A 21,265-nucleotide genomic window follows, 5' to 3' on the forward strand; every position below is an offset into this window, starting at 1 on the left:
CAGAACTTACAGGCATGGACGTTAATATGAGACGGGACAAAAACAGGAAGTGATGCTACTCTCACAACCGGAAGTTCAACATCGCGGCCATGAAACAAGTCAAACTTCTCAAACTACACCCTCGTGTCTTGATGGGCTGTACGACACATTACACCATTCAAAGAGGGTAGAGGAGTGTTTTTTATGGTGCGCCAGGCCTATGTTGTTGCTGCTGCTGCGGTTATTATTGTGAGACTATTTTTGTATCACTGTTATAATTATTTTTGTAATGTTAATGTTCATAATATTATTTCATAATAATATTTTTATTATGTGCCAGTTGAGCAGAGCACAGTGATTGCATATTTTTTTTGAAAAAATAAAATTTGTCTTTGAAATGAGTAAGGCATTTTTAAAAAATCGTTATATCTAATTATTCTTTTGTTTACGAACACTGGTAGATAACTATCTTGCCACCAGGTGGTCTTTGGCTGCTCCTGGCTACCGTCATAAAAACAAGAGAGGAAGAAATCTGAGTATCTGATTGGTCGAAGGACCGAACTGAACAGGTGATATGAACATCCGTGATCAACAACATAGACGCATTTATTTTTTATCACAAAACTAATAAATAATCATGGTGGATTTACTGAACAGAGTTCCCGAAAAAACGCTGCACTTAACAGCATATTTGTCTTTATTTCGGCCATGATAATTATTCTTTTCTTACCAGTTGTTTGTTAAACAACATATTAATGCAACTGCTATTTTTCCTGCCTTTTTTGGATAAGCGGGGAACATAGAACCTTTTTTTTAGTAAGAGGGAAACATAGAACCCGGGAAACATAGAACCTTTTTTTTAGTAAGAGGGAAACATAGAACCCGGGAAACATAGAACCTTTTTTTTAGTAAGAGGGAAACATAGAACCCGAGAAACATAGAACCTTTTTTGCAGGGTTAAATGGGGAACATAGAACCCAGGGAACATAGGGATGACCCCCTCTGACACAAGGTATCCTGAGAGGCTGGGCAACCAGGTGTATTTTTTACACTTTAAACCACATCTCAACCAAGAAAAGTGTCTCCTTTGGATAAAGTTGTGTGGTAACGTTAGACCACAACATCAACTCAACGTGAATAAGATTAACAATGATGTCTACATCTGTTCTAAGGTAAGTCAACATTGTGTTTGAGGCAACATATTGTCACTTTGCTGGAAAGAAATATAAAGTTATCTTTAACATCTCTAGCTAACGTTAGCTAAAGTTAGCCTAACGTTAGCTCCTAGCTGCGTTGTTCATCATGTCACCTTGTTTGCTGGGAGTTCATTAGCCTATTTTGTTCTAGTTTTGTACTTTGGTGATCGTACATCATTGTTAGCTGTTGTCCAAAGGGCTCTAGTTAAGCTAACGTTAACTTCTGGAGCTTAGCTTCATTAACTTATCTGTAATGGCAGAGATAACAAAGGTTGGCAAACGTTATGCTGAATGATTCAGTGTAAATACTGTAGCACCAAACTAACGGAGAGACACTCTTGGTAAAGATGGTAAAAAGGCCGTTATCCTTTTCTCATATTCTGAGCCAAAAACCTTAACTTCAGTGGCACTTTAACTTGTTGTCTTTGATGGTGACGGCAACCAGATGCGGTTCACAAGCGTACACTGTGACCTGTAAATTTTGGCTTGTAATTTAAGCTTTTCATCGACCTTCTCAACAATAAAATGATGAATATATCCCTCCAATGCGTAGTTTAGGCCCTTTTGGTTACATTATCAATGACATCTGATCGTTATGTCTCCAAAAATCATCAATTGCCTCCTGTGAAATGCCGTGTACTGTGACACCTGCCATAGCGCCGGGCACTGAATGTTGATAGTTTGTCTGAGTGAGTGGAGGGGGCGTGGCTTAGCCATAGGTCAATTAAAAGCCTTGTCCCAATTACAAGCCCAGTCTTTTTTACTAGCCTGCTGAAGCTACACATTTTGACAAATAAAGGCCTGTCTCAATCAGAGGCCCTGTCTGGCTGCCAAGCAGGACATTTTTATAGAAGTTCTTTGAATGTATAAAACCATATAATTGACGACCTACTTGAGCTAACATTGGTTGGCTGCTTAGATCATGCATATAAATATAAATGTTTAAACCTTTGTCAATACGGAGATGCGACACATTGTTAGCTTGCTCATTTCATTTTACTGAAACCATGAGCACCAGAGAAGAATGTAATTTATTTAAATTTACTGGCAGGATGAAAAACAAGTGATGCCGCCCTTCCTCTGATGATGTCATTAAGTCAGAATATGTGTCCATTTCTCTAATAACCAGTAAGTTATTCATATTCCTTTGGTCCGTGAGGGTTGACCAATCAAAAGAATCAGAAGTGTATTTATAAAAATGAATCCAAGTTATGAATATTGTTTTAACAGGATACAGTGGTGTTGTGTCAGTGTGCCCAGTGCCATGAAATAAGTGTCATAGCATAATTGATGTTATTTGAAGCCTAATTTTTATACAAGTAATTTTAATACTGGTTTAAATAAAGAATTTGATTGTATTTCCTGATCTTTGCAGAGCAACAGTTTTATGTTAAAGGAATTAAAGGCCTGTCTCAAACATAGGCCTGTTGATTTCAATAATATAAGCAACTAATAGCCCGGGCTACTATCTGAAGTTTTATGGTATATTATTTTTCTTTTGATATAATACTGTATACTACTGTATAATATTTCATTATGAAACTTACAAAGAGCTTGAAAAAAGTCAGTGGCACAGAAATGATTTATTTAGTGGCATTGGATACATTCAGTGAACATTTACATGCAGGAATCCATGATACGCCTCATGCTCATGAACCTCATGCCGCTCATGCCCATCTCCCTGAAGCTCCTGTACTCTCCGGGCCTCAGGTACATCATCCTGCCTCTGTACTGGGGCTGCTCATACATCAGCCAGTGGCCGTCCATCACGTGACAGGACATGCAGTCGTTCATACGGTAACGGTCCATGATGTTGTCACAGTCGTCCTGCAGATCGTACATCTGACCACCAAAGTTCTCCCTCTCGTAGATCCTCATCCTGAACTGGCCCCTGTGCTGTTTTGATGAAACAAGACACAAATCATTATTTTCTTCCAGAGTTACAAAGGTATTAACACTCAAAGATCACCTTTTTAGGCGTTTTCTACCTACCATGGGGATCATACGGCAAGACCTGATACCACTGCTCATTCCCATCATGCTCATGTAGTCGGAGTACTCGCCCCTCCTCATGAAGTACTGGTTTCCCATGTAGTTGGGGCGGTCGTAGACCATGAAGCAGCCACTCTCCACCCTGCAGGAGTGACACCTGCTCAGGTAGGAGGTCATGTCAGAGCAGTCGCTCATGCACTCATAGGAGCGACCCTGGAAGTTCCTCTCCTCGTAGAAGGTGATCTGAAAAAGAAAGTGAATTGTAGTAGTTATTATGATCACAGTTATTTTTGCTTTTTACAAAAAGATATTTAAAAGTACCTTGCCCCTCATGTTCATGCTGGTGTTTCCCGTGTTGGCTGTGGATATGCTGTTGCTCCTGACTGCCTCCCTACCTGGTTTAACCCTTTTCTTTTATACCTGAACAAATGTAAAGGACCAGTGACTCCTCCCCCTCAGGGGACCCCCTTATTCAGCAATTTACTATAGAAGCCAACAAAATGCAGAGGTTTTGTCCAGTTTTTCAGGGACTGTGGACTCTGTTACCATGTACAGTAATGGACGATGACTGACGCTGCACCTGTGAGTCCTGAAGTTGTCCTGGCATAAAGACTGGCTTTTTTGACTTCTCTCGCTGAGAATGACAAACTCTATGTGTTTTGTGATGTTGATCAATAGGAACACAAAACTGCTAACATGGTGAAGAGGAATGATGTTTTTGGTAATGCTCTGGGAAATGGAGGAAAGATCCATCCTTTTCACTATTGGGCTTTTCTGAAGGCAAGATAGCCAGTATCAAATATATTGATTTGGGTTCCATTGTTTATTTACAGTGTTGTTCCTGGAAGTCAGTCCCCAGCACCTCTTTCCTGGTGACATCATGCAGGTCATGAGACGACAAGACAGCAAACTATGACCAGAGTGACCAAACTGTAGTCAGCTGTCTCTGTCAAGTAATGATAAGAACTTATAAATATAATCCAGGCCCCCAGGAAGCGCGATGGGCTTTGAAGCCAATTCTCATAGTGGCCACACAGTGGAAATTACACCTCTCGCGTGCATTACGTGATGCCATTGGACTCCAAAAGACTTTATCCCATGGACTTACATTGTGAAAAAACATGTAAATCAGTGGATATATTTTTTTAGTGTCACAACCCCTGCGAAATGACTTTCACTATCAAGATTTGATCCATTTGGTCCGATAACGGTGGAACATCCAGAAGAGCTGCAAGATGGGGGCGTCAGTGGCTTAGTGGTAGAGCAGGCGCCCCATGTATAAGGCTGTTGCCGCAGCGGCCCGGGTTCAAATCCAGCCTGTGGCCCTTTGCTGCATGTCATCCCCCCTTCTCTCTCTCCCCCTTTCACGCTTACCTGTCCTGTCCATTAAAGGCAAAATGCCCAAAAAATATCTTAAAAAAAAAAGAAGAGCTGCAAGATGAAATCATTAAAATGCCTAACCACAAGAAGACAGAAGTCTCTAGTGCACTTGTTCTATTGGCCCAATTATGCGGAAGCAGTGCCAATCATCAGACATGCTAAACCCGCAAAATGGGCATCCATCCTTTTGGATAATGATGATGAGGAGGAGTCACCAGGCAAAGAATTCCTGGTGTCGGATGAGGATAATGAAAATGATTCTTCCTTTTACCTCAAAGGAAAGAGTGGACAGCTTCAGATACCTTGGCGTCAGTATCACTGTGGGCCTGACCTAGGCGCTGCATATTGACGAAGTGGTGAGAACGGCAAGGCAGAAACTGTTTTACCTCAGTTCTGGGTATCCCGTAAAGTACTCCTGCACCAATGAGAGAGACTGCCTGGTACAGAAACAGTTTTGAACAGGACTACAAAGCCATGCAAAGAGTAGTTTGTTCATCTGAACACATTGCAGGCGTTTCTCTACCCTGCATAAAGCCTTAGAGATTGGGTAAGGAACTCGAACATCTGGAGCGAGCTCAGAGTAGAGCCGCTGCTCCTTTGCATAGAAAAAGGGCCAGTTGACATGGTTCTGGCATCTGATCAGGATCCTCCTGGGTACCTCCCATTGGAGGTGATCAGGGCATGTCCCATTGGTAGGAGGCCACGGGGCAGACCCAGAACACGCTGAAGGGATTATTTATCTCATCCGGGCTGGAAACACCTCAAGGTCCCCCAGGAGGAGCTGAAAAGCATTGCTGGGGAGAGGGACGTCTGGAATACTTTGCTCAGCCTGCTGCCACCACAGACCAGCTGCGGATAAGCGGTTGAAAATGGATGGATGGATGGATGGATGTTTCAACACACTGAAATTAAAGATTGTTTTATTTTCGTCCAAATATTTTCTTGAAAAAAGATGGTACAGATGACTAGAACTGGGGGGTATTAATTGGAAAACACAACGGGACCATAGCATGAAACCTTACATGGTCCAAATTCAAAGTAACAATATAGAAAACAAACATTTTCCACATGTTTTTCTGAGGTTTTGTCAAGGCACTTTTTTTTTAAAAAAAAAGAGGGTAAAACAATGAACTGAATGTGTGATTATGAGTGAAAAACTGATAACAGACAGAAATATCTATTGAGGAGCTTACTGTAAATAAAAAATACTTCTACAGACCTAAATCAAAGAGACTGCTCTTCCATTAAGACAACAGAGGGCCATGTGTTTATCATATGTACATTCATAACAGTCTATGATGACAATAAAGGGTTTAAAAGTCCTTTGGAGGTGACAAGTGTCATTAACTACAAGACCCATGAGCCATCAGGCCAATTGCTAGTTACTGATTGGCTGTAAGGCCACAGACACAGAGGAGGCACTTCCTTCAACACAGGCCCTCATTGTCTATTGAAGCCCAGACTGTTGGTGTGGAAGCTCCTTGGCTCAAGTGAGGTGTCAATCAAAAGGTCAGGAGTTCGCTACCATTTGGCGACAATGAGTCAGCATATTTACATGAAAACAGAAAAGACTATGGTTAATATGTGGAGAAATATGAACAAAACAATCCAACAGCTGTTTGTGGATATCTGTGGATGTAATCATGTATTTGGATTAAATATAGATCATCTGGACCTCTTGTGCGAGGACTGCTTGAGCAGCATTTTTTTGTTGGCATAATATCAATCTGTGGATTATAACAAAGCTTCATAGGTAAGTTTTAACTGTTTTTTCTTCAGCAGAAGAGTTTATTGAGCCTGTTGTGTTGGCTGTTTCTTGAAATGGACAGCATCAGTTAAACCACGAGGACTGTAGCTTTCTAATGAAAGGTTGTATGAGTAAATAATTTAAACACAGAAAATACAGCAGTTGTTTACATATCACAAATCATCAAATAAAACCTTGAAAAGGCAAGAAATTACTTAAGCTGAAAACAATGGCACCTGTGATTTCTGGCCTCCAGTGCTATGACTCGCTAGGAATGGCCATCTTTTTGGCCATTGTCTTTATAATAAGAGGATTGTGGGTCCTTTAGCTCGAGATATTTCTCGACCTCAACGAGTCACACACCAGACACAGCAACAGCTACAGACTTCTCTTTACATTCCTATGGTGAGAAGAGGAGTGGAGCTGCAACAGGAGCAGAGAAAAGAGCTTCTATGGGAGCTGGTCTGTACAAGCGGAGAGAAAGTGGGGGACAAAAAGGATTTAATTCTGGGTTGGTGAGGCTGGAAATAGGACAGTGGCGTGAAGTGCTGTGGGGTGGCGTGTCCAGGAGCGTGTCTTGCTTCTGCCGGTGTGGGGTTGTACATTGAAAATGATAGGGAAGTATTTTTGGATGTGTGGTGTTTGCCGTGTGTTTTGGCCTTTTGAGTTAAATTGCTTTTTTGTTTTTCCAAAAATTAGATATTTTATCAGGGAGTGCAGTTAGTGACACTGTGATCACTGCTGGCTCTCATCTTGACAGAGTAGCAGGTAGTGACTCAAGGTTTGAAACTGTAAATATTGTAATGGTACTTTGGAGTGACTTGTACTTATCACCAACACCTGCATTCAGCTAATTAATGAACGTGCTAATTTGTATAGAGTGGAATAAGTAAATACTAAAACATTTCTTATCTTGGTTTGAATCGCAATTTACATTTTATTGCCCAGTTTTGGATAATCCTTAGCACATATGTAATGTCTGTCCAGAATATTCATCCTGCTTTCAGTAACAGTGGTGAACCGTTGTCTGTTGGATTTACCTGGAATTATAGAGCCAAATTTCTCATCAGATTTTAAAGGTTTAAAAATGCATTAAATTAATGAGTCTTTATATATAAATGTTTGGTGTAATACTGCATAATATTTCATTGTGACAGGTGGACAATAAGCCTGGCAACATTTAAAATAGTGCAGAAATTATTTATTTAGTGGCATTTGATACATTCAGTGAACATTCAGTGAACATTTACATGCAGGAATCCATGATACGCCTCATGCTCATGAACCTCATGCCGCTCATGCCCATCTCCCTGAAGCTCCTGTACTCTCCGGGCCTCAGGTACATCATCCTGCCTCTGTAGTGGGGCTGCTCGTACATCAGCCAGTGGCCGTCCATCACGTGACAGGACATGCAGTCGTTCATACGGTAACGGTCCATGATGTTGTCGCAGTCGTCCATCAGCTCATGCATCTGACCACCAAAGTTCTCCCTCTCGTAGATCTTCATCCTGAACTGGCCCCTGTGCTGTTTTTGTAGAGAATTGAAAGAGATATCTTAATATCAAGTTTTTTAGGGGCTGTTACCCGTAGTAGAAACATAGTATGACGGATGCTGTTTTCTACCTACCATGGGGATCATACGGCAAGACCTGATGCAGTCCCTCATTCCCATCATGCTCATGTAGTCAGCGTACTCGCCCCTCCTCATGAAGTACTGGTTTCCCATGTAGTTGGGGCGGTCGTAGACCATGAAGCAGCCGCTCTCCACCCTGCAGGAGTGACACCTGCTCAGGTAGGAGGTCATGTCAGAGCAGTCGCTCATGCACTCATAGGAACGACCCTGGAAGTTCCTGTCCTCGTAGAAGATGATCTGAAAACAGTGAATCGTAATGGTTAGAAAACAAATTAGAAAGCTGAATGTGGTGATCTAGTGTTGTAAAAAGTAATTTCTGTATACCTTGCCCCTCATGTTCATGCTGGTGTTGCTCATATTAGCTGTAGATGTGCTGTGCTGCTCCTGAACTGCCTTCCTACCTGGTTTAACCCTTTCCTTTTATACCTGACCCAACGTAAAGAACCAGTGACCCCTCCCCCTCAGAGGACCCCCTTACTCAGCAGCTTACTATTGAAACCAACAGAATGCAGATGTTATGTCCATTTTTTCAGGGACTGGGGACCTCAGTCTTTAGAGAGGCCTTTTCTCTCATTCACAGAACACATTCCCAACAGTGCTCGTGTTACGTGAATAGGTTGGCCCATGTGACTGGTAAAAAACATTTTCTGTGTTTGGTTAGTGAAAATATGCTTTACATGGCTCTGTTAAACAGCCCATCAAAGAGGTATTAAAGTTGTGATAGAAGTGTGCATAGTAACTTTAACTGTGGTGGTTCTCCAAAATTTGAATAACTGCATGAACAGAAAGTGAATGTAGGTTTCACACACAAAAGTATCTTTTTGTTCTTCAATTAAACATAAAAAAAACAAAAACAATTTTGGACTTTAAATTTGAACAATGGGAGATATTCTATGATTGAACATTTTGCTGTTATGTAACAGTTTTAAAAATGTCTGAATTATACACCAGAGATGCATCTAGTACAAGCCGTATGATTCCTGTTATGAAACAAACTTAAAATACAAAAATGCAAAGAAACTGTATACTACATACTGTTTAACACTGATATAAATAATATTTCATATAGTCACGTCCTCCTTAATTTAGAAACACTGATTTCCAAAAATATGAATCAAAAATTTGTCAATACATACAATGATTAAGCTAACAAGATATTGAAGGAATTGTTTTTGAAAATCTACGTATTTGTTCTTGGGAACCAGAAATCAAAAACATATTTCCGAAAATATGAAATTATTGCTTTAAGTAATGGGCTTTTTTGTTTGTGGTGTGGCTTTTGTAAGTTTATGCTTTCTTGTTATGTAATGTTTATATTTTGTGGGTTTGATATATTTGAGAAATGAAATCATGCAAACAGTGACTCTTGGCTGTTGGCACTGTGGGCCAGGAATAATAATAAATAATAATAATAATTTAATAATTTTTATTTGTACTTAGATAAACAAGGTTACAAAGTGCTTCACAAAGTACATGAAAATAAGACAATAACAATACATTTTTTAAAAAAATGTTTAAGAGTTGAGAAAAATAGTGTGCACGAAGGTAAAAATAATACAAAAGAAAATGAACATAAAAGTTACAAATCAAAAAGTACAAATCAGGCATTGAAGGGGAAAGTTTTCCTGTAAAAATATGTTGTAACCAATGATTTAAAAACAGGTAATGTGCTAGCCAGCCTGATCACCTCAGGCAGAGAATTCCAGAGGCCTCGATGACAAAAGCCTGATCATCTTTGGTTACCAACCTTGACTGACTAGTGAGGGTAGACTTGAGGATCTAAGGTAATGACTTAGGGCGCATTCACACCAGGATAGCCCGGGGGACTTGGTTCAATTGGGCGGGGAATGCCGAAAAATTTCACACCTTCATTTGGTTCGGTTCACTTTCACACTGCACTTTTTAAAGCGGACTACACTGCCTGGACAATGTCACGCAGTTACAACAGCTGCTCGTTTGGGGGCGGTATTCCCTGAAACGACCACTGACCACGAAGAAAAAAAGCACGAGGAAGAAGAAAACCTGGCTCATTGACTGGCCAGGACTGAAAACGGAAATCCACTGTGTGGAGTAACAAGCAACTTCAATATATTGTCCTCTGACTATATATCAATAAGCGCCTGCACCTCCTCACTACTCCACGTCTGCCCATGAGACAGGCTTTTTACCATAGCATCATTATTGAAAGATTGAGAACTTGGGTTGGTATCTCTGGAACTGCCCTCCAGTGGTTCATTTCATATTTTTCAGAAAGAAAATTTTCTGTGTCTGTCAATGGTTTCACATCATCTCAAGCCCGGTCTATGTTTGGGGTGCCACAGGGATCCATTCTTGGTCCAATTTTATTCTCTCTGTATTTTATTTTTTTATTATTTTGTTTAGTTTTACATACTTTATTAATCCCCTTGAGGTGGTATTTGCTTCCCTTGGGCCACATTATTAGGCAGTATGATATTTCATTTCATTGTTACGCTGATGATACTCAGCTGTACTTCTTCTGCAAACCATCAGAATCAGCTAAATTATCTGCCCTGCATAATTGCTTAGCTGCGGTTAAGGACTGGATGGCAGTGAATTTTCTCCAGCTTAACGCTTCTAAAACAGATGTCCTTATTATAAGCCCTGAGCACTCTCAAAGCCAAGTTTTGCCTGCTCTTGGCTCTTTAGCTCAACGGGTCGATCCCACTGTTAAGAGCCTTGGAGTTATTTTGGATAACGTCTCATCTGGACTGTTGTAATGCTGTATTTACTTGCCTGGGACAAAACTTGATTCAATTACTTCAGGGTGTCCAAAATGCTGCAGCCAGACTTTTAACTAGAGCACGAAAACATGATCACATCTCACCTATTTTAGCTTCCCTTCATTGGTTGCCTGTACCACGAAGGTGGTATAGACTTGAAACTAAGCTCTACTCCCCCATTTTAGGCCCTTCCGCATTGACAGAGCCCACCCCCGACCTTCTAGGACATTGGGAAGTGGGTGAAAAAAATGACTTTTCAGCAATTTATTTCATTAGTATGGACTTGTAAAAATGTAAAGATATGCTCTGGCCTTAATTTGTGTAAATGTTTTCCTGAAGGTGGTGCTAGAATTTCTACATTAAACTGTCCATTGGAGCATAATTGTGCTCAACAAGTTTCATAGCAACCAGCCAACTTGTTTACATGACTTATATAGAAGCTTGTAAAGAGTTCATTCTTGAGCTTTGCATAATCATGCTCAGCCAATTAGATCTTGATAATTTGTGTGGACTGATGGTGGTGCCAAAGAAAAGGTCAGTAAAGGTCAGGGTCACAAAAGCCTTTAGATTCACACAGCAGACAATAGAATAAAGAGAGGTGAGGTGCATTTCTGAACTGACAATGGCACTGGGGTAAAGGTCAAGAGGTCCTGAGTATATTCCTACTTTCCTATTCTGACTTAATCCTCCCCAAAACAGTGGTTTGGATCTTTAAAAGAATTAATCTGTGTATCTTGTGGTGAAATAATATGTAAGTTTTTTTTTTTATTATGGTCTTAAATATGACTTAGGTTACAACACAAATGACGGAATGTTTGTTTTTTTCTATTTTTTATTTATTTTTAGTTTTTACCAGGGTAAAGGGTAAAGTCATATGTTGATATACCTTCATTCATTATCGTGTGTTGGGTCTATTTCCTTCCTTACAAAGTCCTAGGTAACTAAAATATTTGTTGTAAAGAATCACTTAGGTATAACTCTACCTTACTGTTACTAAAACACAAATAATCCCATTATAACACGGCTTTCAGTGTCATCATTTATCTCATTTTTAATAGTAATTAGCAATGTTTTATAAAAGTAATTTAAAAACAAAAGTAGGGCTGACATTGTTCAAACCACAAATTGTACTTGGATGTTATTTATAGTTTGTGGAACTTTAGTATCCAGCAAATATGCAAACCTCTGTTAATTTGCGTATATACTGCATGCACCAATTACAACAGTCTTTCTGTAATGATTCACATATTTAAAGGATTGTTAATGATGTGAAAATATATTAAAAAAAACATTCCTGGTATGTTTGTGGTGTGCCCTGAAAATTAAGCCCTAGTCCAAAGATATAAGAATGGCTGCCTAACTGTATTCATGTGATACTGAAGGACACAACATTTGGAAATATTTTGTCAAAAAAGTTTTATTATTTAGACATATTCTACACAGTAGTTTTTACATGTCCATGATACGCCTCATGCTCATGAACCTCATGCCGCTCATGCCCATGTCCCTGAAGCTCCTGTACTCTCCGGGCCTCAGGTACATCATCCTGCCTCTGTAGTGGGGCTGCTCGTACATCAGCCAGTGGCCGTCCATCACGTGACAGGACATGCAGTCGTTCATACGGTAACGGTCCATGATGTTGTCGCAGTCGTCCATCAGCTCATGCATCTGACCACCAAAGTTCTCCCTCTCGTAGATCCTCATCCTGAACTGGCCTCTGTGCTGTTTTTGTAGAGAATAAAATTAGATTAATTTAAGTTTTGTGGGGGTCATCACCCCGAGAAGAGCCTTAAAATGCTGTTTTTCTACCTACCATGGGGATCATACGGCAGGACCTGATGCAGTCCCTCATTCCCATCATGCTCATGTAGTCGGAGTACTCGCCCCTCCTCATGAAGTACTGGTTTCCCATGTAGTTGGGGCGGTCGTAGACCATGAAGCAGCCGCTCTCCACCCTGCAGGAGTGGCACCTGCTCAGGTAGGAGGACATGTCAGAGCAGTCGCTCATGCACTCATAGGAGCGACCCTGGAAGTTCCTCTCCTCGTAGAAGATGATCTGGTAAAGGACATAAATTGTAAGGAATAAGGATTTAAGCTGATTTAAGCTGAAAAATAAAACACTGATTAAAAAAAGTAAAGAAAAAATAGTTGTTTAGGTGAGTGAGCTTACCTTGCCCATGTTCATGATTGTGGTGTGAGTAGTTCAGAGAACTATGTTGCTGGAACACTGATGTCGCTCCTGTTTTAACTGTTACTTTTATACCTGACCAAACCCACAGAATCTGTGGCTCCCATTGTGTAAAGCCCTGAGCAAGCAACATGGTATAGAGGCCTATAGAGTGCTCAGGGGTGCATTTCCATGTGACTGGATGCCCTAGAAGACTTTAGAATGGATTTTTCCATAGGGAAGTCAATACAATGAGCATTTTTGCTGTTACAATACAGAACAACAAACAATAGACTCTCTTACACATTTCAAAAACATACTGTGCGGCCCTCTGATCGGTAAGTGGACAATTTATAGACACGAGTGTCCTTTTGTGTGACAACAAAAGTCTGACATGCCGATCTATAATGCACATTTGTATGAACAAAACTTGTTCATCCAGCTCTTTGTAGAGACATATACTGTATATGGTAAACATAAAAAATAACTAACAAACGTAAACTCTATAGATTATTCAGTGTACAGTATTTACCTGCTGTTTAATCAGGAAAAAATAATAAGAAAAATTTAAGTTTACAATATTTGTAAAAAGCAACTTTTCCTATAAAGAAATATTGAATACATTACAAATTATTTATTTTATTGTCATCCTTTATCTGTTTACACAGCAGCACAAAGACGGAGTTATAAGTTGTTGATAAATAGATTAATAAAGATTTGCACCTGCTTACATTGAAGTGTTTATTAATAAATTAAAATAAAATTATTAATTGTAAGTTTATAGACCACAGAAAAATGCCAAACAGTGGGATGTAAAGTGGAAAGATGAACCCTCATGAAGGGAGATAATTAAAAGGCCGTCTATCCAAGTTAATAAGATACAACTGTGGATAATCATCATCACATGGATTTTTTGTCAAACCACATTAACTTAATTTTATATTCTATGGGAGATGGCAAAGATTCCTAAGATACCAAATACTCTGTGTGAGGCTGGATTTTTTTTTTTTTATTATTTTCTTTCCCTTGTTTTTAACAACATAACAACTGTAATACATTCAGAGTGGAATACCGAAATACAAAACCTTGCATGTTGTCCATTGAAAATTAGAAATGATAGTATACATACATACATGTGCAGATATGTATGTATGTATGCATACATGTGCAGATATGCATTTCAGATCATACATGAGCAGACAGCAAAATAAATCAAAATGTAAACATAAATACACAAGCATACCTAAATAGATGTATACATCAGTCACAGTTGTCTATAGCCAATCTACATTGTAATTTGACTCAGTAAACAGTTGTAGCATTTTCACGTGTCAGAAATGGTTGTCTTGTCCTATAAAATTTATCTGTAGAGCCACCCAGCGAACACTTTATTTTCTCCAGGTGTACAAAACTCATGAGATCTCCAGCCCACTGGACATGTGTGGGAGAGGGCTCCTGCTTCTGCTTTATAAGTATAAGGTGTCTAGCAGTTAAGAAAGTAAGGACAATAGCATTCTAATAGTTTGTCTGGAACTACTGCAAAAAATGCAAAAATTTGGCTCCAAAACCCACAGAAAATGTATTAAATATCCAATAATTATTAAGATTTGGACAAGTTGAAAAAGTATGAATGAGGGGTCCTGTAACTGATCTACATCTGTTGCGTAATAGATCTGTCCCTGGATACATCTTGGCTAACTGGATGCCTCCGTAATCCAGTTGGTATACTGCAGTTTGCTGGTGGGTTTACTGAGTGCAGGATGAAGTTGTAGCAGGGTAAAACAACAACCAACTCTTTGGCTCATTGCCAGGGGTTGGCAAGCTAACGAATGTCAAGACTGCGCCTATTCTGTTCCAAAAGTGCAGCTGCAGGATACTGGTAAGCTACACTGTCTTGTCTCTGAAGAGTTGTTTTATGCTTAATGCAAGTAGGCAGGGTTGGAGAGAAAAAGGGAGAATCACGATGGTTGGTAAAACCCTGCTGTTTATTCTGGCATCATGTTGGCTAAAATGTTGGTGACATTTTCATGTAAGCAAACACAAGTGTAAACACAACAGCAATATAGAGGTCAGCAAAATGACTGACGTCTTGCCCATGTATCGTACGGTAAGTTGATAATGTAATTATTGTCACAGGCCTACCAATAGGTAGATAGTTGGTTGGCAAGCTTACAGTTAGCTTACAGAGGTATTGTTACAAATATTAGTTGTGATTTTTGTGAATAGTATTAGACCATGATAACATATGACTATGAGTCACTCATCAGGATACCAAAGTCAACTCACCAGTTTAAAATTCTCCCTCTGCCAACTCTGCTACCTGGCCAGTCGAGTTTTTCAAACGCAAACACTGGAATTAACATTAATGTAATGGTGGAGATCAACACCAGCTATGATCGCTACCACATCGACAAACAAGCAAGACCATCTGAAGGAAGTAAAGGATTTGACCTGTTGGTGTCAGGACAGCAACCTACTCCTGAACATCCGCAAGACTGAGGAGCCGATAATGGACTTCAAGAGGACGCAGTGAGGGAACTGTGCCCCCCTTAATATCAGTGGGTCCTTACCTGGAGAGGGCGGACAGCTTCGAGTAGTTGGTGTCAACATCACTATTGGCCTGACCTCGGTGCTACATACTGACTCAGTGGTGAAAAAAGCAAAGCAGATACTGTTTCACCTCAGACGCTCGAGAAAATTTGCTTATCCATGGGTGCTAGGTTGTCCAGTCCATGAGACTTTGGACTGGTTTGGACAACAAACTAATCGAAACAAGGCAAATAGATAAGAAGAATTTGTAAAGTTAGTACTGTAGGAGCAATACCTTTAGGAAATGTTTGCACTTGTCATAAATTTAGAGGCACCACCCTCCAATGAAGGGAAGGGAAGCGACTAATCAAACTGATAACTCCAGAAACCAATTACTGATTCGTCAGTACACTTATAAATAATGAATCAATCTCAATACCTGGGTTATGAATTGTCTATACAGTGATCTTAGTTCCTGCTCAAAAGAAATATCCACAGACAACGACTTGGTGATAAATGAAGATTTATTTAGGGCTAAATGTTTAACAATTGAGTAAATGAATGGTAAATGAGGATGATATGAAATGACACAAAATCAACAGTCTGTATAAATGGATTAAGACAAGAGGTGACACTTTTGTCAGTTATTTAGTTTGGTGATAGTGAGAGAGAATGTGACTATAGATAAATTGGGGAGGCAGGGATGCGCAAAACCATTTACCTAACGAAACCTAAATTAAGATCAGGATAACTAAGTGTCCTATTCGACATCAACTCTTATCACAGCACAGCGGCTGCATCAGGTGACAGAGATTTCCAGATTTCTTTTGAGCAGGAATTAAGATCACTGTATGGAGAATTCATAACCCAGATATTGAGATTGATTCATTATTGATAAGTGTGCTGACGAATTAATAATTGGTTTATGGAGTTATTAATTTGATTAGTCGCTTCTCTCATTAGGAGGGTGGTGCCCAAAACTTTATTACAAGTGCAAACATTATCAAAAAGGTATTTCCCCTACAATGGTAACCAGCAAACTGGGATCTGGATGGTTTCCAATTGACACCTTTACCACTCTGGATGCCAGGATGACGGTGAAAGAGTTCATCAACTTTGACATTAGACGCACGAAGTTATAAACATTTGACCCTCAGAGTAGCCCATCTCACCTGTCCATTTACTTACAATCTAGGTTTTGGGAGAGTTCAAAAGGCTGTTTTTCCTACAGTACTGACTAGATGAGTGACAAAGTGATACATGAGTGTTGTGCTGTAAAAACAGGGAGAAGAAACCAAAAACAATGACGAAATTAAATGTGGTGAGAGGAGATCTGCCCCCTGACTACCTGCTGCTTATGTTTATATGTATGGAGCACACTGGGGCCAGGTGTGTCCCTTGCCGTTGATTAACCTCCAGGTCTGCAGACCTGCTGAGAGAAAACACAATATCAAAACCACCATGCCGCATAGTACATTCTCATTTTTCAGACCTGATAGAGAAAAGAAAGCTTCATTGGAAACCCTGAATCAGCTAATAAGTAAGAAAAACGATGCCCTTCCTGAGATCAAGACAGAACCTTGGGATCCCATCCAATGGACCAGAGATACAGCAGACCTTAAAGTTGTAGCTTGATCAGTTAAACATGTCGAGGGGGAGCAGCTCCCGACTGGAACTCCCTTTATATCCATCATCATAAATCTTTATTCTGGCTTCACCATAACTAATTAAGAAAATGATGTATCAGAATGAGGACTGACTTTTGTCCTGATGCCAGGACCACCAGATGTGATGTACTCTGCACCAATCTCCATATCGATCAAAGGTAACTCAAATTATCAGACCTCAGTAATCCTTCTCAGTGAGAAGCTAACTTTAATTCATTGCAACAAGTATTGCAGGAATATGGAAGAATGAAGCTCCATGTCCAATTTTAAACCTCTAGTAACCCTAACCCTAGTTTAACAATTTTACATGCCAACATTTGTGAATTACCACAAACCATAAAGTACAGCTGAGGCTGGACAAATTGAAACTTGGGACTGGTGGTGATGCTAGATGAGAGGTCAGGGGATCACAGGCTGTTCTAATGCACTGTTCAAACATAAACCTGCTAAAAATAATGCACCATATTCACCTGTTGACAAGGGTTCAGTGCCAGTGCATGCAATCTCTCACTGAGTTTCTCTCTCTGGGCTTCATTGCCAATGACCAAAATTTCAGATTTGTCCTGGTTGAGCTGTAGAAAATTCTTAGCCATCCATGATTTAATATCTAAGATACAGTTAATAAGGGCATCTATTGGACCTGGGTCACTCAGAGACACGGCAGTGTAAAGCTGTGTGTCATCAGCATAGTTGTATAAATTGATGCTGTGCCTTCTGATGATGTTTCCCAGTGGTAACATATAAAGATGAAAAAGAGTAGGACCTAAAGTGGAACCTTGAGGAATCCCACAGTTCATTTTGTAGCTTTTTGATGAACATTCGTCAGTATTTACAAAAAATACTCTGTCGCTAAGATAAGATTTAAACCAGTTAAAAACAGTACCAGAGATGCCAATCACACTGCAGAGTCTGTCTAGAAGGACTGAGTGGTCTACTGTATTGAATGCTGCACTTAAGTCAAGTAGTACTAATATGGAAGGACTTTTCATACCCATATTGCACCTGAGTTCATTAACAATTTCAACCAGTGCAGTCTCTGTACTGTGATTAGTCCGAAGACCGGATTGATATTTTTCATAAATACTGTATTATATTTAGGGATGTCCCGATCCAGCTTTTTCACTTCCGATCCGATACCAATATTACAGCCTTGAGTTTTGTCCAATACCGATACCGATCCAATCCAAGCGCGTATTATACATATTCACTTATTTTGTTGTCGGTCATGTTAGAAAAGGTTTGATCAAGCAAAGAACAACTACATAATCAGGTTAGTTAGAATGATCCACAACAGTTGGTATAAGAAACTGACCTGTTTATTGTTAACAGGGTTAAATAAACAAACTTTAAACTTGAACATTAACATTAAATAAAAAATATAGCTGGTTTGCTTTGGCTGCTTTGGCCCCTTAATAAATAGAAAATGAATCAACACAAGAAATCTTTAAAATGTCTAACAATGAAATTAAAATAGCAGCAAGACTCCACACACTTGTGCTTTGGCCCCCTAATAAATAAAAAACAGATTAACACCACAAGACATTGTTGGCATTTAACAAACAATGCAGCCTTTCCTTTTCAGTTATTTTTGAAGTGTTTTTGTAGTCCATCCATGGCTCCAATTTCACTAATTGTGCCTAAAACAGTGCCATCAGTGCTCTTTACTTAAACAGTAAGAGTGTAAACCATATAAAAATATCACTCTCAAAAAACCAGAGCAGAAAACAAACAGTCAGTTAACTAAGTTGACGGCTACTCTTCCTACCCTCTGTGTGTCTGCCGTCTGCATGCTGGCCTGGTGGATTGATAGTAAGAGCTGGAGCGGATCACTGGAATGGACTGCTTGAATCGCGGAGCGCTGGACTGGCCGGAAAACCTGGCACAGACTCCGTGAAAAACTGGATCGGAGTTCATGGATCGGCATTTTTCCATGCAGTCCGATCCGATGCCAATGCCCGTTTTTTGCTAATATCGGCGGCCGATAGACATCCCTAATTATATTATAATTTCAAGGTATGCAGTCACCATGTTTCCTTTCCAAAACCTAACCCACATAACTGAAGACCCAACCATGATTCTTTCCCGAAACCTAACCACAGCAACTTTACTTGCTTTAACCTTACCTAAGTAACTTTATATTAATTATGTAACGTCATTCCTGGGATGCAAATTCATTCAACATCGTTTGTATTATACAATTTGTTGTATGAGGATATGCTTGGGGATCAATAGTTCATCAAATGTTGTTAAGATATTTCAGTCTGGACCAAAGTGGTGTACCATTTGCCACAATCGGCAAAGTTCAGCTAGGGCTGATGGAAATGTCATTAATGTTACAATTATTTGATCATAAAACAAAGTATTTGACAAACTTGGGTTGATGGTGGTGCTAAATGAGAAGTCAGGGGAATACAGGCTGTTCTCATGCACTGTATGTAAACCTATGAAAAATAATACACCGTATTCACACACACACACACACACACACACACACACACACACACACATATATATGTATATATATATATATATATATATGTGTATATGGACCAAAGTGGTGTACCAACAGACAAACAGACAGACACTGCCATCCCCAGATCCATGGGGATCGCCAGGCTAGAAAATATAGTAAATTATTTTTTGTTTTGTATTAATATATTTAAAATTTCATACATAATCATATGTTTACGTTTTCTAAAATTTTGTAGATGTATATACAGTATATTATATACACACTTAAGTTGGGCTGAATATTTGCTGTGACAAAAAAACAAACAAAAAACAATCAACAACAACAAAAAGAACTATGACTGATTTATGTTATGGTAGAAGATTTAAATGCCAATTTTACAATAATATTTTTAAAATAATGCTTAAAACTTTGTAATTACTGAAAACTTACATTTCCAGTAAAGTTAAAGGCCAGTAATTGAATTAAATACTTGGACACCAAAATTTAGAAAGTTGCATTATTTATTGAAGTCAGAATGTACAATTAGCACATGTCCATGATACGCCTCATGCTCATGAACCTCATGCCGCTCATGCCCATGTCCCTGAAGCTCCTGTACTCTCCAGGCCTCAGGTACATCATCCTGCCTCTGTAGTGGGGCTGCTCGTACATCAGCCAGTGGCCGTCCATCACATGGCAGGACTGGCAGTCGGACATACGGTAACGGTCCATGATGTTGTCGCAGTCGTCCATCAGCTCATGCATCTGACCACCGAAGTTCTCCCTCTCATAGATCCTCATCCTGAACTGGCCTCTGTGCTGTTTTGCAGAAACAAGACATGTTTTTTTCTTCCAGAGTTACAAAGCTATTAACACTCAAAGATCACCTTTTTTAGTGTGTTTTCTACCTACCATGGGGATCATACGGCAAGACCTGATTCCACCGCTCATTCCCATCATGCTCATGTAGTCAGCGTACTCGCCCCTCCTCATGAAGTACTGGTTTCCCATGAAGTTGGGGCGGTCGTAGACCATGAAGCAGCCGCTCTCCACCCTGCAGGAGTGGCACCTGCTCAGGTAGGAGGACATGTCGGCGCAGTCGCTCATGCACTCATAGGAGCGGCCCTGGAAGTTCCTGTCCTCGTAGAAGATGATCTGAAAAAAAAAAAAAAAAAAAAAATTAAGCCATTTAATGACAGAAGTCATAATTACATATCAAAGTATTTACTTATATTCCTGACATATCTGGAGTCAAATTAACTTTGATCTAATATTATTTACATTATTATTATTTTTTTCCTACCTTGCCCATGATGATTGTGGTGGTTTCCCAGATCTCTCAGAGAACTGTGTTTGAACTGATACTCTGCCTGTCTGAACAAGTTACATTTATACCTGGCCAGAGACAAAGACTGTGTGCCCCTCTATTGTTCAAAGTCCTGACCCAGCAACCTACTATAGAAGCCTATAGTTTTGAGTTGCTTACCAATATACCAACAGGGTCACAACCTCTAAACAGAATTTTCCTTTAACAATAATAGAACATATTTCTTTCACAAAATGATCACGTGCGTGTATTCTGTGAACAGTATGAAAATTGTTGCTGGATGCTGCACGATTTAACTCCTGATTCCATTAATAGACTCATCAAAAGCCACAGTTACTTAAATTGTAGCTTGATCTCGCTTTTGATTTCCCTGAAACAGCAGGAGCACAATCTGTCGACAGAGGGGTTTTCAAACAAAAGCACATTACTTTATTGTCATCTGAAATGGGAATGGT

The 21,265-nt window shown here is 39.7% G+C and overlaps 4 protein-coding genes across 4 annotated transcripts; all 4 read right to left on the reverse strand.

Annotated features, from left to right (window-relative positions):
• Window positions 1-2,739: 2,739 nt before the first annotated feature.
• LOC144458291 (gamma-crystallin M3-like) lies at window positions 2,740-3,552 on the reverse strand. Its single transcript, XM_033615750.2, has 3 exons — window positions 3,489-3,552; window positions 3,168-3,410; window positions 2,740-3,071 (listed from the first exon to the last, which is right to left on the reverse strand). The coding sequence occupies exons 1-3, from the start codon at window positions 3,504-3,506 to the stop codon at window positions 2,793-2,795; spliced, it is 540 nt and encodes a 179-aa protein (XP_033471641.2). The 5' UTR covers window positions 3,507-3,552; the 3' UTR covers window positions 2,740-2,792.
• Window positions 3,553-7,473: 3,921 nt separating this feature from the next.
• LOC117249900 (gamma-crystallin M3-like) lies at window positions 7,474-8,316 on the reverse strand. Its single transcript, XM_033615721.1, has 3 exons — window positions 8,252-8,316; window positions 7,922-8,164; window positions 7,474-7,819 (listed from the first exon to the last, which is right to left on the reverse strand). Exons 1-3 carry the CDS (start codon window positions 8,282-8,284, stop codon window positions 7,541-7,543), a joined length of 555 nt encoding a protein of 184 aa, XP_033471612.1. The 5' UTR covers window positions 8,285-8,316; the 3' UTR covers window positions 7,474-7,540.
• Window positions 8,317-12,067: 3,751 nt separating this feature from the next.
• Window positions 12,068-12,926, reverse strand: LOC117251520 (gamma-crystallin M3-like). The gene is made up of 3 exons (XM_033617919.2): window positions 12,839-12,926; window positions 12,482-12,724; window positions 12,068-12,390 (listed from the first exon to the last, which is right to left on the reverse strand). The coding sequence occupies exons 1-3, from the start codon at window positions 12,851-12,853 to the stop codon at window positions 12,118-12,120; spliced, it is 531 nt and encodes a 176-aa protein (XP_033473810.2). The 5' UTR covers window positions 12,854-12,926; the 3' UTR covers window positions 12,068-12,117.
• A 7,060-nt stretch (window positions 12,927-19,986) lies between these two features.
• Window positions 19,987-20,838, reverse strand: LOC117251387 (gamma-crystallin M3-like). Its single transcript, XM_078174741.1, has 3 exons — window positions 20,787-20,838; window positions 20,396-20,638; window positions 19,987-20,302 (listed from the first exon to the last, which is right to left on the reverse strand). The coding sequence occupies exons 1-3, from the start codon at window positions 20,793-20,795 to the stop codon at window positions 20,027-20,029; spliced, it is 528 nt and encodes a 175-aa protein (XP_078030867.1). The 5' UTR covers window positions 20,796-20,838; the 3' UTR covers window positions 19,987-20,026.
• Window positions 20,839-21,265: the final 427 nt, after the last annotated feature.

This window comes from Epinephelus lanceolatus, chromosome 14 (genome assembly GCF_041903045.1).
Source record: "Epinephelus lanceolatus isolate andai-2023 chromosome 14, ASM4190304v1, whole genome shotgun sequence".
In the NCBI taxonomy this organism is placed as follows: Eukaryota; Metazoa; Chordata; class Actinopteri; order Perciformes; family Serranidae; genus Epinephelus; species Epinephelus lanceolatus.

Coding starts and splice junctions, on each gene's coding strand:
- LOC144458291 (XM_033615750.2), bottom strand. Junction 3,072..3,167: donor CTTGCCGTATGATCCCCATG/GTAGGTAGAAAA, acceptor TCATCAAAACAG/CACAGGGGCCAGTTCAGGAT.
- LOC117249900 (XM_033615721.1), bottom strand. CDS start 8,284: ATGAGCAACACCAGCATGAACATGAGGGGCAAG. Junction 8,165..8,251: donor GCATGAACATGAGGGGCAAG/GTATACAGAAAT, acceptor CACTGTTTTCAG/ATCATCTTCTACGAGGACAG. Junction 7,820..7,921: donor CTTGCCGTATGATCCCCATG/GTAGGTAGAAAA, acceptor CTACAAAAACAG/CACAGGGGCCAGTTCAGGAT.
- LOC117251520 (XM_033617919.2), bottom strand. Junction 12,391..12,481: donor CCTGCCGTATGATCCCCATG/GTAGGTAGAAAA, acceptor CTACAAAAACAG/CACAGAGGCCAGTTCAGGAT.
- LOC117251387 (XM_078174741.1), bottom strand. Junction 20,303..20,395: donor CTTGCCGTATGATCCCCATG/GTAGGTAGAAAA, acceptor TCTGCAAAACAG/CACAGAGGCCAGTTCAGGAT.